Source organism: Anabrus simplex, chromosome 1 (assembly GCF_040414725.1).
Source record: "Anabrus simplex isolate iqAnaSimp1 chromosome 1, ASM4041472v1, whole genome shotgun sequence".
Classification (NCBI taxonomy): Eukaryota; Metazoa; Arthropoda; class Insecta; order Orthoptera; family Tettigoniidae; genus Anabrus; species Anabrus simplex.
Window position 1 is genome coordinate 1,038,536,592 of NC_090265.1, and position 15,836 is coordinate 1,038,552,427.

The 15,836-nt window shown below is 39.3% G+C and overlaps 1 protein-coding gene across 2 annotated transcripts in view; it reads left to right on the forward strand.

Annotated features, from left to right (window-relative positions):
- The window catches only part of ttm50 (tiny tim 50), a 124,732-nt gene that overhangs the window by 17,433 nt on the left and 91,463 nt on the right, over nucleotides 1–15,836 (forward strand). For both annotated transcript variants that reach the window (XM_067149510.2, XM_067149518.2), the window contains exon 2: nucleotides 5,774–5,923. In XM_067149510.2, coding sequence (XP_067005611.2) covers nucleotides 5,774–5,923 — 150 coding nt within the window. The remainder of the gene's footprint in view (nucleotides 1–5,773; nucleotides 5,924–15,836) is intronic.

The window sequence follows — 15,836 nt, forward strand, 5'->3', positions numbered from 1 at the left end:
TTACTCAGCTTGAAAGCACACGGGAACCCTAGTCATTATTCATTGAGAACTAACAGTGTAGTCACTCCAAATCCACATGAATTCAGTCCGTGTGTGCTATTAAGGCTTAAGGCAAATACAGTTTGAACCATATTTTTGAAGCATTTCCTTTTGTGATTCGTTCGTAAGAATCAACACAAAATCCGCTGAGTTTAGTTGAGGATTCCAGGAGGGAATGCTTTTTGCCTTTTAGAAATGCATTAAATCTCCAAGTGCACCCACCTCACGGATCCAGGCTTCGACACTCGCACAATCAATTCAACGCGTATTACCTCAGGTTTTAAATTATATTGTTTGATGTTAAACAGACATGGTGAGAAGATATCTTAACAGCCTGTAGAAAATTTAACATCATCAAGAATTTTATCAAAGGGAATTTTCTTCTTGATGGATGCAGTAGTTTTGCACCTGTCTCTTGGCACAGGCCAGAGCAAAATGTAGCGTCCACCAAAGTTCCAGTCTCATCCAGGGCTGTGACAGTATGGATGATGCTGTATAATGACATTCGGAGCACAACTAGTGTGTCTGACTGTTATGAAAAGTATTGCTCATAGTGTCATTTGTGCTGCAATAGCACATTCAGGCCCAGCGAGGAAAGGAATGGCATACTATCTCATTCCTCATCTTGCGTAGTATGCCTCATTTTGGTGCCACAATTTGTTTTTGTGGTTTCCCTATAACCACATCACCTTTGGTGATGCTTTTCGTCATCCAGTCTGGTTTAGCATGAGTGAAATGCCTCGAAGCAAAGGACGTGGCAGCCAATATTACATTTTTTGCACTGTTTCCTGGCAGCTTTACCACACTGAGCGCATCACACTTGCTTCTCTCTTGTTTTGAGGTAGTGGGGTACCCCATCGAAACGCACTTCTGGCAACACGCATGAAGATACTTTCATACTCTGTCTTCCTGCGTTAGGACGCGTAGCTGCACAAGATCGGATATATGCCCTAACAGTGTACAGTGTGGAGCTGAGAAGATCTAATTTTTTCTCTTTGCCCTTTGGGGTCAAACGGTAAACTTCAATTATTTTTGTACATACTAGTTCAGCACCAGCCCGGAGTTTATTACCAGAGAATCTGTTTATGTCTCCACATGACTCATAATCATCGCTATCCCCGTCACTATGGAAAGCATTTTCAGGTAGTTCTATGTATGCCTTGTGATTCCTCCAGGATGCTTACGATCTGCTCGACGGTCAGTCTGAGATAAAGAAATGAAAATTCTGTATCAGTACTGATGCAACCACATATGTCGACATGGAAATTTTGTGCTCTGCTAGACAAAAGCAACTATAAATCAGCCATAAATGAATTCAAAATATGTTAAAGGCATGTTTCATTATTACGTTTAACACAACAGTCCGATCTTACTTTCAACTGTAACAATGTTATAAGAAAATATTACTCACCACGACGGAAGCGTCATCCTCTTGAGTGTATACTGAATGATATTTCATACAGAGTCACGCGATAAGGCACGAAACCGAGTGTTTCTTGTTTTTGTGCTGTGCAGTAAGTATCAAACAATGAACTGTAAACATTGCACATCAAAAATATTCTTCCGGTTTACCGATATAAAATCGACATTATTCAGATATTAACGTCGACAAATGTCGACAGTGGGCACATACGGGTTAAGAGCAATTACACATCTAATCATTGTGAATGGTTCAATACACCAAAGGAGTTCACGTTGTTTTGTGTGGAGTGAACTTTTGTCAGTGGAGTGATGTTCTTTATTTGCTGCTCATGGTGCAGGTTGAACTCTGACCACGAACCTACTACGCTGGCTTAGCAGGGGGAGAGGTGATACTCCCACGTGGCGCGTCCCAGGTGGCGGATAGGGGGGTCTTAACCGGCTTGCTGGTGGACTTGAGGGAAATGAAATACCTCTCGCGGACCAAACACACTACTCCTTGTGGGTGGGGGACGCAGATGAAGAATACACCCACGGTATCCCCTGCCTGTCGTAAGAGGCAACTAAAAGAGGCCCAAGGGGCTCTCAACTTGGCAGTTTGGATTGGCCACCACGGGGCCCTTAGCTGAGTCTTGGCATTGCTTCCACTTACTTGTGCCAGGCTCCTCACTTTCGTCTATCCTGTCCGACCTCCCTTGGTCAACTCTTGTTCTTTTCCGACCCCGATGGTATTAGAGCATTCGAGGCCTAGGGAGTCTTTCATTTTCACGCCTTTCGTGGCCCTTGCCTTTCTTCGTCCGTTACTTCATCTTTCGAAGTGACGGATCCCTTCTTTCTTCTTCTTTTCTCTCTCTCTTTACCCCCTGTGGGTGGGGGACGCAGACGAATAATACACCCATGATATCCCCTGCCTGTCGTGAGAGGCGACTAAAAGGGGCAACCAAGGGATGCTTGAATTAGAACCATGAAACTACTTTTGATTCGTACCATCACGCGGGGAACACCATGGGTTGCCTGTACTTGCGAGTAGTACCACTATATTAGGTACGAAATAGGTTTGTGACCAGCAAAGAGGCTGGTCTGTGGGTTTCCAGTACCCGTGCATCGTACCCATGTGAGCAACACCGCGGGTCTGGGCATTGCCTGTGAGTTATACTGCTATATGAGCGACACCATGGGTCTGTGTTGCCTGTGATTAGTACCCACTATGTGAGGAGCACCACGGGAATACCGGCACCCGTGACTAGTACACCTAGGTGAGAAACTTCATCGGTTTGCATTGGCTATGAGTGGCGCCATAGTTTGAAAAACACCATAGGTCTGTGTTACCTGTACGAAGTACAATACTTGTGAGTAGTACCATCTTGTGTGGAACACCGTGAGTTTTTGCTACTTTTGATTAGTACCCAAACATGACAAATACCATGGTTCTACTTTACTCGTGACATGTACCATTTTGTGGGGCCATAGACATGGATTTTGGACCCTTTTAGACATCAAGCATCCTCGATTCAGGATTATGCTTTATAAGTGGTCCCTTGGTCAGTAATACTATTAATGATCTTTTTTTTTTGCGTCGGATCCACTGTTTTTTTGTTTGTTTATTGTTTTTTTTTTGTTCATGTCCATCCATTCATCTTCATGACATTTTCTTATTTTGGTCAGTGGTTGATTTTGAATTTTTTGTTGCCATTTCATTTCGTACCATTAGGGGCCGATGACCTCAATATTAGGCCCCTGTAAACTACAAGCATCATCATCATCATCTTTGAATTCTGACATTAACCGCTCTGTGGAATGTAAGTCCTATCTCCTATCAATTGTCTTCCTATTAAGAAGCAGATGCTTTCTGCACCATTCAAACCAAAATTTCCTTTGTTCTGTGGACTAGGTTTTCCATGAGCACCTAATATTGTGCATGCAGACTAGATTTTGGATGATGCATTCTATGGTATCAACAATATTGTTACGTGCCAGCCCTGTGGTAGCTCCTTTCGGTACTTTCAGGAAGGGGCTGATGACTCAGACGATCTGGAATCTCCCAGCCGGCTTGTTTGATGGGGTCGGTCTTTCCTTGTGTTGTTCTCGGCTGCTGGCTTACCTGTCAGTTTCATTGAGATTCAACGGGAATGTTCTGCCTCCAGTGACATTGTGAAATTTCTGGATCAAATTACACAAGCTATAAAAAGGGAGACTAGCCGTGGACAGTCAGTCAAGTGTTGGACTCTGAGTCAGTGTTGGGCTCGGAGTGAGAGTTGGGCTCCGAGGTGGAGCCAGTGTGACACTCAGTGAGTTGGGGGCTGAGGGCGACAGAGGTTTTGGCTGTCACCAGTGTCCCACCGAGGTCTAAACGAGGAGCTGTTGTGGTGTCGGAGAGACCAATATGTAGGTGAAGATGACAGAACGACAGGTTGTACTGTGTTAGCGTGTAATTTTGTGGACTGAGGATCGCCATGAGCCAGCAAGGAAATGCGCTATCATGAGTGCGAGGATAAATGGAGCTGTGTTAATGTTCGCTGTTGTATAGTCCTGCTGTTGAATACTGTTGAGCTTTTTAGTTTTTTACTGTATGGGACTGTGTGAAGTACTGGACTATCATTGGAGTTGAACCGACGAACAGTCGTCATGTATCGTATAGCCAAAGGCAATGTGTTCAAATCCAGCTGTCTATGCACAGTGGCTGAGGGGACTGGACTTGGGGGGGGGGGGGGGAAGTTAAAGTAAGGATTAGTGTCCCAGGTAAAGGAACGGGCTGGACCCTTGCTGCGCCATAAGGTAGAGAGATTTGTAAATAGACTAGTAATTAGTTGGACATTCATAACTGGTTAGAATTGTTTGTGTTTAAATATGTGTGTGTGTGCATTTATTAGGCCATTCTGAAATAAATTAGAGTAATGAAACAGATGGAGTTTTATTTGTAACAATATTGTGGGGTGGGTTTCTCTTACAAATTTTTCTAGCATTTGTCAGTTGCAGTGTCTGGTACAAATAACACATATTTAGATTGTTTACCAGATGGCAAGGAATAGTCACAGATCTATTGAAAATGTCTATATATAGAGTAATTAACTTCACCTATGGAGATCACAACCGATTCCTTTTCAGTTACATTCATTGTGTAACATCGTAGGGAATATTAAGTTTTATCAATAAAAATCTTTTTCAGCTTGTAATTCTGTTTTCAGTTCACTCATACATTTATCAAATGTATGTTGCACTTAGTTCTTCTGCAATGCTAATTATGTAATCGGGAGATAGTGGGTTCGAGCCCCACTGTCGGCAGCCCGAAGATAGTTTTCCGTGGTTTCCCATTTTCACAGCAGGCAAACGCCGGGGCTGTACCTTAGCCGCTTCCTTCCAATTCCTAGGCCTTTCCTATCCCATCGTCGCCATAAGATATATCTGTGTCGGTGCGGCATAAAGCAAATAGCAATACTAATTCAGTTGCAGTTATTCTCCTTTTGTAATTTTTATAGTAACTAAACCTTGAGTTTTCATTTTGTCACGTGTTAAGCACGTTATTGACAACAATAATATTTTACACAAATCTTCAAAAAGTATATTTTCACTTGTGCAAGGGAGTCTCGTTTGTCTCTCCTTGTTGTTCCCTGTAATGAAGCACTTTGTTTATTGCTGTCATTTTGCTTCTTAGCTGGTCTGGGTATCTGAGATGTGGAGCTTAAGCTGGTGGGTTTGATTCTGGTTCAGTTTGTTAGTATTTGAAGGTACTCGGATACATCAGCCTTGTGTTGGTAGTTTTATTGGTTCCTCAACTGCTGCGGGATAGAACTCAAGATACCTCAATGTCTCCGAAAACCATAAAAGTAATTAGTTGGAAATAAAAGCAGTTTTATTATTATTATTATTCCCCATAATGTTGTGTATTCTCAGAGTATTTTTTCTAAAAAGTTCATTATGAATTAGGCTGACTATTAATATTATCAGAACCGGATGTTGGAGAAGATTGAAAATAAGCATCTCCTTGCTTGCTATTCTGAACGTAGGCTGAGTTTTTGTTGTTGTTTCGAAAATGGTTCATTATGGTAGTGAGTTAATGACTGTGCAGTGCCTGGGAAGTACCATGTTCTGCCCTTAGCTATTAATAGTTCTTGGGAATTTTGCTCTGCCTTTAACAAAGCATTTTTTAGTATGTTAATAGATCAAAACACATATCGAGTACGGTACTTGTTTAGAACTTCAGTTGTGAATTATAAAATTACTCCTGTTATTTCTCTGTATTTACTCAGTATAGTAGTTATACATCCGATTCGTCAATTGCAGTAGAAGATAGTTTATGTAAGATTCTCTGTTCCAGTCCCCCAATTACCTGTTCGAACAGAGGATCCGCCTGAAAGTGAAGAAGAAAAAAGGAGAAGAGAAGCATCATGGCGAATGATGAAATATGGCTTTGCTGCTTTTGGTGCTTCTTTTGGCCTCTTGGGTGTCTACCTTATTTATGAACTCGGTAAGTAATCGAACAGCAAAATTGTGTTTGAATCTTGCTAGCTTATAACTTGTTAGTAACTCTTTTGCCTTTAGCTCTTTCTTTGTTATATTCCTGTGGAAAAAGCCATTTCAGGTAATGGTAATTGAAAGTAAGACGATTTATTTCTGCAGTTAAACTGGCTTTGGATGCATTTGGGTACCTGCTACTATTGAATATTTTCATTTGACATGGGAAATATATTTATAACTTTTTAAAAAGCATACAATAATCCTCATTGTAACAAAATTGATGTCATGTGCTACCCCTGCTCCTCCACCTGGTACCGCGTGGCACAGAGTGCTTCTCAGGGCTGCCAACAAGGTCGATACTCTCTGTGAGAGCCATAGGGCTGCCTGGGTGTGGGAATGCAGAAAGCGGCAGCTCCACTCCCACGATTATCTCACTGTTTGCCTGCTCCTTCACTAGCTGTAACAACACTCCACATCTCATTAGCTTCAGGAGGGTAGTCCTTGGATCGTATCCTCACCTCTTCATACCCTGGATATGCCTGTGTGACATGCGTTTTGTTGCATGTTATGCATTTTATTGATAACATTAAATGCTTTACACAAATCTTCAAAAAATATATTTTCACTTGCTGGTGCAATGGAGCCTCGTATGTCTCTCCTTGCTGTTCCCTCTAATGAAGCACTTTGTTCATTGCTGTCAGTTTGCTTCTTAGCCAGTCAGACTAGCTGAGATGTCAAGCTCAAGCTGGTGGGTTTGATCCTGGCCCAGTCTGTTGGTATTTTATTTCCCTGTGCATTTCGTATCCAGACTAGTGTTGCCTGTGGATATACAGGAACTCAAAAATGTATAAACGGTATCACCCACCCATCTGTGTCTCTCAACATTGGTTTTCAGTAATTTCCACAACCATTCAATGTTCTGATAGTGGTTTTTAGGGTCATCAGCTCATGCAGACTCGATAGAATAAGTCACAGTCTGGCGAATGTGAATGCATTCCTTCCTTGGAGTTGGCTTTATGTCTTCTACCCATCAGTACGTACCAGGATATAAAAAGAGAAATACTTTTTTGAATATAACTTAAAAATGAAAACAATTAACTTAGATGAAATAGAGGCAGTATATTGCAAGGAATTTTTGTAATAACCACTAATAATCCAACAAAATATTAAACACTTTTTGATAATAGTAAATGTTTTACACAAGTGATGATTTTGGCAATGATAGTAACAAATCATATGGCCGCTGTGTGATCTAACTGAATTTCAACGTAACCCTGTCACTAACAGTGCTTTATGGTAAATAATAACCTAACCAGTCACTATTAAGTGCATCACATTGAAATAATAACATTAAGTTATTTATTAGACCACCTAATCAATACAAAATCGTCTTGGATGATTTACATAAATTTGTTAACTAATAGCGGTACATGTTTCGCCTTCCCTGAAGGCATCATCAGCCATAGTCTTAACCTTAAATTAAAAATAAGCGTCTAAATAACATGTAATAATGAAATGAATTTTAAAATCTTGAAGAGATTTGAAGTAAAATAACATTAAAAATAACAATGATGGTTTAAAAATACAATGTGATGAGATATAATAGTGGAAGTATTAACAAAATTAACATTAGAAGGCTGCTAAAAATAAGTGCAATGGATAAAATAACAGATTGTTATACAACAAGTAGTAAGATTGCATAAAAATGAAGTTGATAGTCACGCGGTTATAATTAGACGATGGCGAAAAATCGTATATAATCAAAGTAAAGAAGAGAGAATAAAAGTCAAAGTTAGTCGAGAGATCCGAAGTTTAATCATGACCTTGAAGATAAAAGACGAAAGTCAGAGGCATATGGTGAAGTTGTAGAACACGTTGAGGATATGAAGTTGTAGAATAGAAGTTGAAGAACAGTTTCAAATAGGATCTCTATGGACCATCTCAAAATTTAAAGTAATGCTCAAATGTTGTAAATTGTGAGTTTGTAGATATTCTAGTTGAAAAAGCATATAATAGTGGAATCTGTGAAAGGAAGCAAGAAACGTAGAGTTAATTGTGTGAAAAGATATTTGAAAATATTGAAGTAGAATCGTGTGCACTTACCATTTGACGGTGACAAAGATAGCTTGTAACGTTATGAGTTAGAAGTATTTGCAACAGTAGACTTCTTGCTACGTGTGTTATAGCTGAAGGTTTGTGCTGGAGGGGGATCTGTTTGCGTTGACGTAACTATTGGAGGGGGGCTGCTATTGGTGGGAGGGAAGGAAGAGAGTGTATTACTGCGCGTGTTGTATCGGTGTAAGGCTATTGGAGGGAGCGATGTTACGGTGGGTGTGGCTATGGGTTTATTGGTTGTATTTGAATTAGAGGTACTAGCGGCGGGGGGAAGGGAGGGGGGTATATTAGCTGTAGGGGAGGTGGGAACGCTAATTGATGTGAGGTTGAAGATTTTTAAGAATATGTTGGTGAGGGGAGTTGATTCTCGTAATAAAATAAGAATCTGTTCATACAAGGGGCTTTTTTTTATCGATAGTGTCATTTAGGTTCTTATCTTTATTAAAATGTTGGTCGAGGAAAATAAATAAGTTTTCATATTCTGTCATGAGTTTACTTTTATCGACTCTTTTTAGGATGTGGAGGTCTTGTTCTATTGTGGTGAATTTATGCCCTGTGTCTCTCATGTGGTTGGCCATTGCGGAGAATTTGTTGTGTCTATGGGCATTGTAATGCTCGGCGTATCTGGTGGAGAAGCTGCGGCCAGTTTGGCCAACATAAGAAAAATTACATGTAGAGCATTTCAATCTGTATATTCCTGATCCAGAGTAACTATTGTCTGTGATGTTAATAGAGTTGTGATTGAAGAATAAATTACGATTAGTGTTTTTTGTTGTGTAGGCTATTTTTATTTCTTGCTTCATTAATGAATTGGTTATCGGATAAATGCTATGGTTAGTGAACGTGAATTTAGCGTATTTTGATTTGATGGGTTTCAATGGAGTTAAATTTGTAGCTAGTTTCAGTTTGGTTTTATTAATGATTTTATCAATCATACTCATGTTAAATCCATTGAATTTAGCTATTTCCTTAATGAATAGTAATTCTTTCTTTAAATTAATAGAGGACATAGGGATCTTTAATGCTCTATATATTAAACTGTGATAAGTGGCTATTTTATGTGAGTTGGGATGTAAAGAATCATTTTTTATGGTTGTTGGAGAAAAGGTGGGTTTTCTGTATATTTGGAAGTCAAATTTGTTCAATGCTCGTGTGATTTTGATGTCTAAGAAGTTCAAAGAGTTATTGAACTCATCTTCTTTAGTGAATTTAATATTATTATCTAAGTTGTTGAGAAATGATAGTATGTTATTGCTGTTGTTGATTTGTTTATCAATGATAGCTATGGTATCATCAACATAGCGATGCCAAAGACAGAGTCCGTTGATGTTATTAATAATCTTACTATGTTCAAGATTATCTAAGTATATATCGGCTAGTATTCCAGATAACGGGTCTCCCATCGCTAGACCTTCTTGTTTGTAAATTTTCTTATTGAAGGTAAAATAGTTGTTGTCTAAAACGAAATTAAGTAATTTTAACCATTCATCAATTTCGATTTTACTCAGTTTGCTATGTTTCAACAGATTGTTTTTTATGATGTTAATAGTATTGTTGATAGGGATATTAGTATACATGTTGGTGATAATAAGATGTACAATATTAAAGGGAAGGATCCACCTTTCAATACTCCGTAGTAAAAAGTAGTTACAACCTGTTTAATGGGACCGGTTTCAACACACTTAGAGTGTCATCATCAGCCAATTAGCGAAGATCTTAAAAATAACTAACATATTAAACACAGGCAAAATATTAACATTGTATCACATCGTGGCAATTCAGTTAATGTTCGCTAATTGGCTGATGATGACACTCTAAGTGTGTTGAAACCGGTCCCATTAAACAGGTTGTAACTACTTTTTACTACGGAGTATTGAAAGGTGGATCCTTCCCTTTAATATTGTACATCTTATTTTCTCTATTCAATACGGAACAATCATGAAGTTTTTAACTTTACATGTTGGTGATGTCAAAAGAACATAAAACGTGGTTTGGTTGTAGACTGAACTTATTTAGGGAATTACAAAGTTCGATAGAGTTCTTTATGGGGTTGGAGTTGTGAAATTTGAAGTGTTTTTTCAGGAATTTGTATAGGAATTGAGAGGTTTTATAGGTAGGACTATTAATACTATTAATTATAGGCCGAATGGGGACATCCTTTTTATGAATTTTGGGCAGTGATCTGACTGTAGGTAATATCATCAATACGGACCAAAAATGATATTTATTACATGTAAGTGCATCACAATCGGTAGTTTTGTCACAACAGGAACTAGAGCCCTGTGCGAATCTACAAAGTATTATTCCGCTCCGCATCCGCTCTTACTTCATAGGCAATTCTGCGGATATTGCAAATATTTGACTATACAGTATATTTCACCCAAGGTATCGAAGTGGATAGGTCTGTTAACAGAATAGAATATGCCTGATACCTGGCAACAGCCCCCTTCAGTGACATGTTTATGAGGGATTTCCTCTTGCGGCAACTACCGACATATTGAGCAGTTCTCTTTCGGAACCTTTGTTCCTTCCTTTCACTAATTCCGGGCAGGAGCCAGTTAGGCTTAGGTCAGATTTACAGCTACTGAGCTCGATAGCTGCAGTCGCCTAAGTGCGGCCAGTATCCAGTATTCGGGAGATAGTAGGTTCGAACCCCACTGTCGGCAGCCCTGAAAATGGTTTTCCGTGGTTTCCCATTTTCACACCAGGCAAATGCTGGGGCTGTACCTTAATTAAGGCCACGGCCGCTTCCTTCCCACTCCTAGCCCTTTCCTCTCCCATCGTCGCCGTAAGACCTATCTGTGTCGGTGCGACGTAAAACAGCTAGCAAAAAAAAAAATCTTTATCCACCGAGCTCGATAGCTGCAGTCGCTTAAGTGCAGCCAGTATCCAGTATTCGGGAGATAGTAGGTTCGAACCCCACTGTCGGCAGCCCTGAAAATGGTTTTCCGTGGTTTCCCATTTTCACACCAGGCAAATGCTGGGGCTGTACCTTAATTAAGGCCACGGCCGCTTCCTTCCCACTCCTAGCCCTTTTCTGTCCCATTGTCGCCATAAGAATTATCTGTGTCGGTGCGACGTAAAACAACTAGCCAAAAAAAAATCTTCATCCGTCCAAAGCTCTGACCGTAACCTGACCATCCCTATCAGTAATTTTGACACTGATAGTAGTATTAAGGTTTCTGCATGACTTAATTGAACTTTAATCTAACCCTGACATTAACAGTGCTTTTCAGTACACCAGAATCTAACCTGTCACTAACAGTAACCATTAGGATTCATTAGGGTTGTGTGTAGGACCCTCTTGGAGGCATCATGGCTAACAGTAATGGCTGTTCAGATTGCGGTTAATGCACTATGCTTTTGTTATAATGATAGTCATGTAAAGCTATTGACTATCAGCTTGCTGGGCAGAGAACAACGGAGTAAGGAGAGGTTGGGAAGGAATGTGGTGTGACATCTGTGTTGTTACAAAGACTTCTACCAAGCATACAAAAAAACATTATAAATTTAGTAAAATGAAGTTGTAGTGTATGTTTATTATTACTTTACAAGGTCCATTGACCTTGGTAAGGTTATTCTTATCTTTTGCATGTTGGGACTTTTTCTGAGATTGTAGGCCTTAGTAAAACAAGATGGTATGGACCAGGAAAAAAGCTGGTAAATTAGGTCTGATGTGAAGGACTGAATGTCAGTAGAAGTACAGTAATATCACATTAGACACTACGTATCATCCATTTCCCTCGTCCAGCTCCTGCTGTGTTAGGATGTTTATGGCATCTTTCCATTTCCTCTATCCAAACAACATTGTTGCTCCTTAACTGTGTTCATATCAAGGTTTCTTCCAATTATACTATTCTTGATTTCAGCCACCTTAGTTTGGGTCTGTCTTGCCTTCTACTTTCCGTCTAGATTTCTATCATCTGCTTCGGCATCCTTCCTTCTTCCATGCTTTTAACATGCCCAAACCATCTAAGTTTATCCCTCTCCATTTTGTCAAAAAGAAGGGCTTTTCTTTCTTGACATTCTCATTTGTTACTCTGTCCTTTTCTTTTGTATCGTACTTCCTAAATATTTAATTTCACTATGTTGTATGTTGTAGTGCTCGGCCCATAGGCTTGTTTGGACCTCAACAGTTCTGTCATAGGTGGCCGAGGAGTCACTGAAGAGACGTACTGGGGAAATGAGGAGTTACCTGGATTTTATTCTCCTGTCTTTTTGTCAGTGTCCAGGTCTCTGCTACGTATGTCAGTACTGGGCAGCAGAACTTTTTATAAATCACCTCTTTACTACTCTTCATTGGTTCTTCCTTCTTCCATACCAGGTTTCTCACACTCGGGTGGAATGCATTTTCCTGTTGAATACTTTTACTGATCTCCATGTTCAGCCCTACATTCTGAATCAGTTCGCTTCCCAAATCCTGTTATTTTCAATAATGTCATGCAACAGAATGTGCTATATTTATAATATATTTATGCAGAATGACTGGAAAATATCTTTGCCCAAAATCTATTATGGACTCAAAATCTCTAAGAACTGTTTGGCAGGAAATAAATTGCTATCACCTCTAAAAATATTTACGCGAATAATCCCCGCACCCTACTTTTAGGAAGTCTCGGTTTGAAAAATGAAATTAACTGAAATTCCTTCTGGGCATAAGCAACCATTTCATATCACTCCGCAAGGTCCACGTGGTCTTTACGCAAATATGAATGTGTAAATTTATGGATATAATGGCTTTGCTTGAACATATTTGAGGTTCTGCTTTTCTGCACACTGCCTGTTACGTGATATTATGGCGTTCCTTAAAACACTGAATACAAAAGAATTACGATTTTACTCGAACTTAGCAACTATGAAACACACTGTCGACACATCAAAGTAAAAGTGTGGCAAGTTACCCCTGCACGTTCCTGAAGACGCATTCCATAGTGACACAGAAAAATTTTGAATTTAAATTACTCTGTAAAATACTATTTTTTAAAATGTAAAGGCAGTTTTAAATTAAACGTATGAATTGTTTTCTGTTTAAATATGACAAATGAGGACAGTTTTCTTCCATCTTTGGTTACACAAAGCATAACTGTAGCAGGAGCATGTTGCCATGTAGATGCACATAAAACCCGCACCCCAATTTCGTGCCTCAAATTAAAAAAAAATGTGCGGGGATTATTCGCGTAAATACGGTATATAATCCCCAAACACTCAAGTGGTAAATATAATATGAACTTATGAAAAGTTTGGATAATTAAAAGGTTGTTAACCCTCTACTGCATGAATTATTTAGCTGCTGCTGAGGTTCATAGTTTAGCACAATTATCGTATTTGCTTTCATAAAACTAGCCACCACGCAGTGGCATATCCTGGAATCTCCACCGAGGCATGTAACTAGTAACCATGCAGTAACACAATGTATTAAGTAAATTTCAATTCTACTCACCCTAATTACATGTAGGTGAACTTGACCCTGTGATTCTTTTTGCAGAATTCCTTGCTGACATCACTGTAGAAGTACTCATGTGCTTTCATCTCAACAAGAAGATCCTTCTCTATAGACATCATTCCTAATGCAGAGAGACGACTTTGACTTTGAGAATTGCGGACAAAAGATTTTATTTGCTTTAGGGCCTAGAAAGAGCGTTCTACAGATGGTGATGTAGTGGGAATAGTTGTAATCAATGTGCACAACTTATAAAGCCCGGGAAGACCGCTGTGGAGACCACTGGTCAATAGAAATTTCTGGATTTGAACCACAGTCTTATCTTTGAAGTGTTCAGAAGTGAACATTGCCTTCAATTCGGATTTAAGTCGTACTCTATCAAAATATTTTCCATAAACTTCAATCAGTTTACTGAATTGCTCTTCAGGAAAATCGCCAGAAAAGATGAAAATTTCTTACAATCAAGCATTTCAATGAAGGAGAGATCTCCTAGTGAACAGAAGCGATATTTTAACTGTGCTAGAATAATATCATGTATTTCCAGGTAAACCCTCCTATACTCATCTTTAACCGTAAATGAAGTTTCTTCCTTTGTTCTCTTCCTTGATGGATCAAATTTCTCTTCTGTTCTGTCCCAGATGTTAGCAAATCCACTGTTTCGCATTATAGATACTTTAGTTTCGAAAGAATTTACTTCTCTGGTGCAATATGCAATGTCTAGGGTCTTAGATTGAAGGATGTTGTAACATCAGTCAGTAAAAATATTTCATTAAAAACGTTCAGAAGAAAATTGAACTGAAATTCTATTAACCTCGTGAGAAACCTGTTTGCCTCATTAATTGTATTGTTATCCCAGTTCCCAGCTTCCTCCAAAATACTTTTGTGAAGCTCTTGGAGAGGAGCACGATATTCCATGATGGTCTGTACTAAACTGCTAGAATAGTTCCATCTTGTTGGAGCTAGTTTAGGAAACCTTTTCTTGAGGATACTGTCCAGCAGGTTAGTTCTCTTAGAAGAATTGCTAAATAATGTTGCAAAGCCACTCATCGTTGCGAAGAATATATGACATTCTTTTGTGCATGACATGGCTTGAGACAGGATTAAATTAAGCTTGTGAGCATAGCAGTGGGTGAATACAGTCTCAGGAACTACTCCTTTTAATTTAGCTTGCATACCATTCAGCTGACCTGCAAGCACTGCCGCTCCATCGAAAGTCTGCACAGTTAATTTTTTGCGACAGTCAAAGTTATCCAGACACTCAATCGCAAGTCTCACCAGTGCATTCGCTGTCCTATCAGAACTCGCATTATAGAAACCAACAAATCTTTCAACATCACCATTATGAACGTATCTGAGGACAATAGATAACTGTGAAAAGTTCAAAACATCAGAAGTCTCATTGATTATAATTCCTACGAATTAAGCTTCCCCAACCTGAATCTTTATTTCAGCAGTCATCACGGTTCAGCTGCTTTGAATTAAATTGTTCTGAATGTGTGGAGAGAGAGTCCTGTAAATACACTGACTGTTGTGAAGTGACTCTAATTTTTCATCAAACGCGGCTAACAAGTTAATTAGTTCTATGTTCTGTTGTTCAATCAATCAATACTGATCTGCATTTAGGGCAGTCGCCCAGGTGGCAGATACCCTGTCTGTTGTTTCCCAGCCTTTTCTTAAATGATTTCGATGATTTCAATAGATTCACTAGCCTGATTGTGCCCTTGGAATGGTAACTCTTGCTTCCCCAAAAAGCATGTCACCGCAGTCAGCCGTTTCAGAATTTTCCTATTTTTCTTAACGGCTTTGTTGTGCCTTAGAACATTTTCCTGCTTCTGCTTATCCAACTGCAAATCTATGCTACGGTAGTTTTACCAAAGGTACCTAAGGATATCCATGCGTGGATATGGCAATCTGAATTCTTGTGCCTTGCAATAGCAGTGTGCAGATTGTTTAGATCTGCATATCCACATTTCTTGCTGTTCTGAGGGTAATTTTTAGCAACAAACAATAAGTAAGGCCAGCAAATTAATTTGTTTAGTAACTCAGAGTCGCAGAGCCAAACAGTTTTATTGTAAGTTTCTGGATTGAACATGCGATAACAATTTTTGTTTTCTGTTTTTCAATTTGCGAGGGAAGGGAGAGGTCTCCTGGCTTTAATTATTTGAATCTTTTCATCAAACGAATGGCCAGTAAATGGCTTTTCAATCAGATTTACAAATATATCAGTTTTAGACTCATCCATTGTTAATACCACATATGCACACAATATAATAAAACACCAAAAACGACGCATAGCACAGGAACAGCACACAAAGAATGAACTCACTACATTGAATGAACACACTAGTCTGCCACAACTCGAGCACTA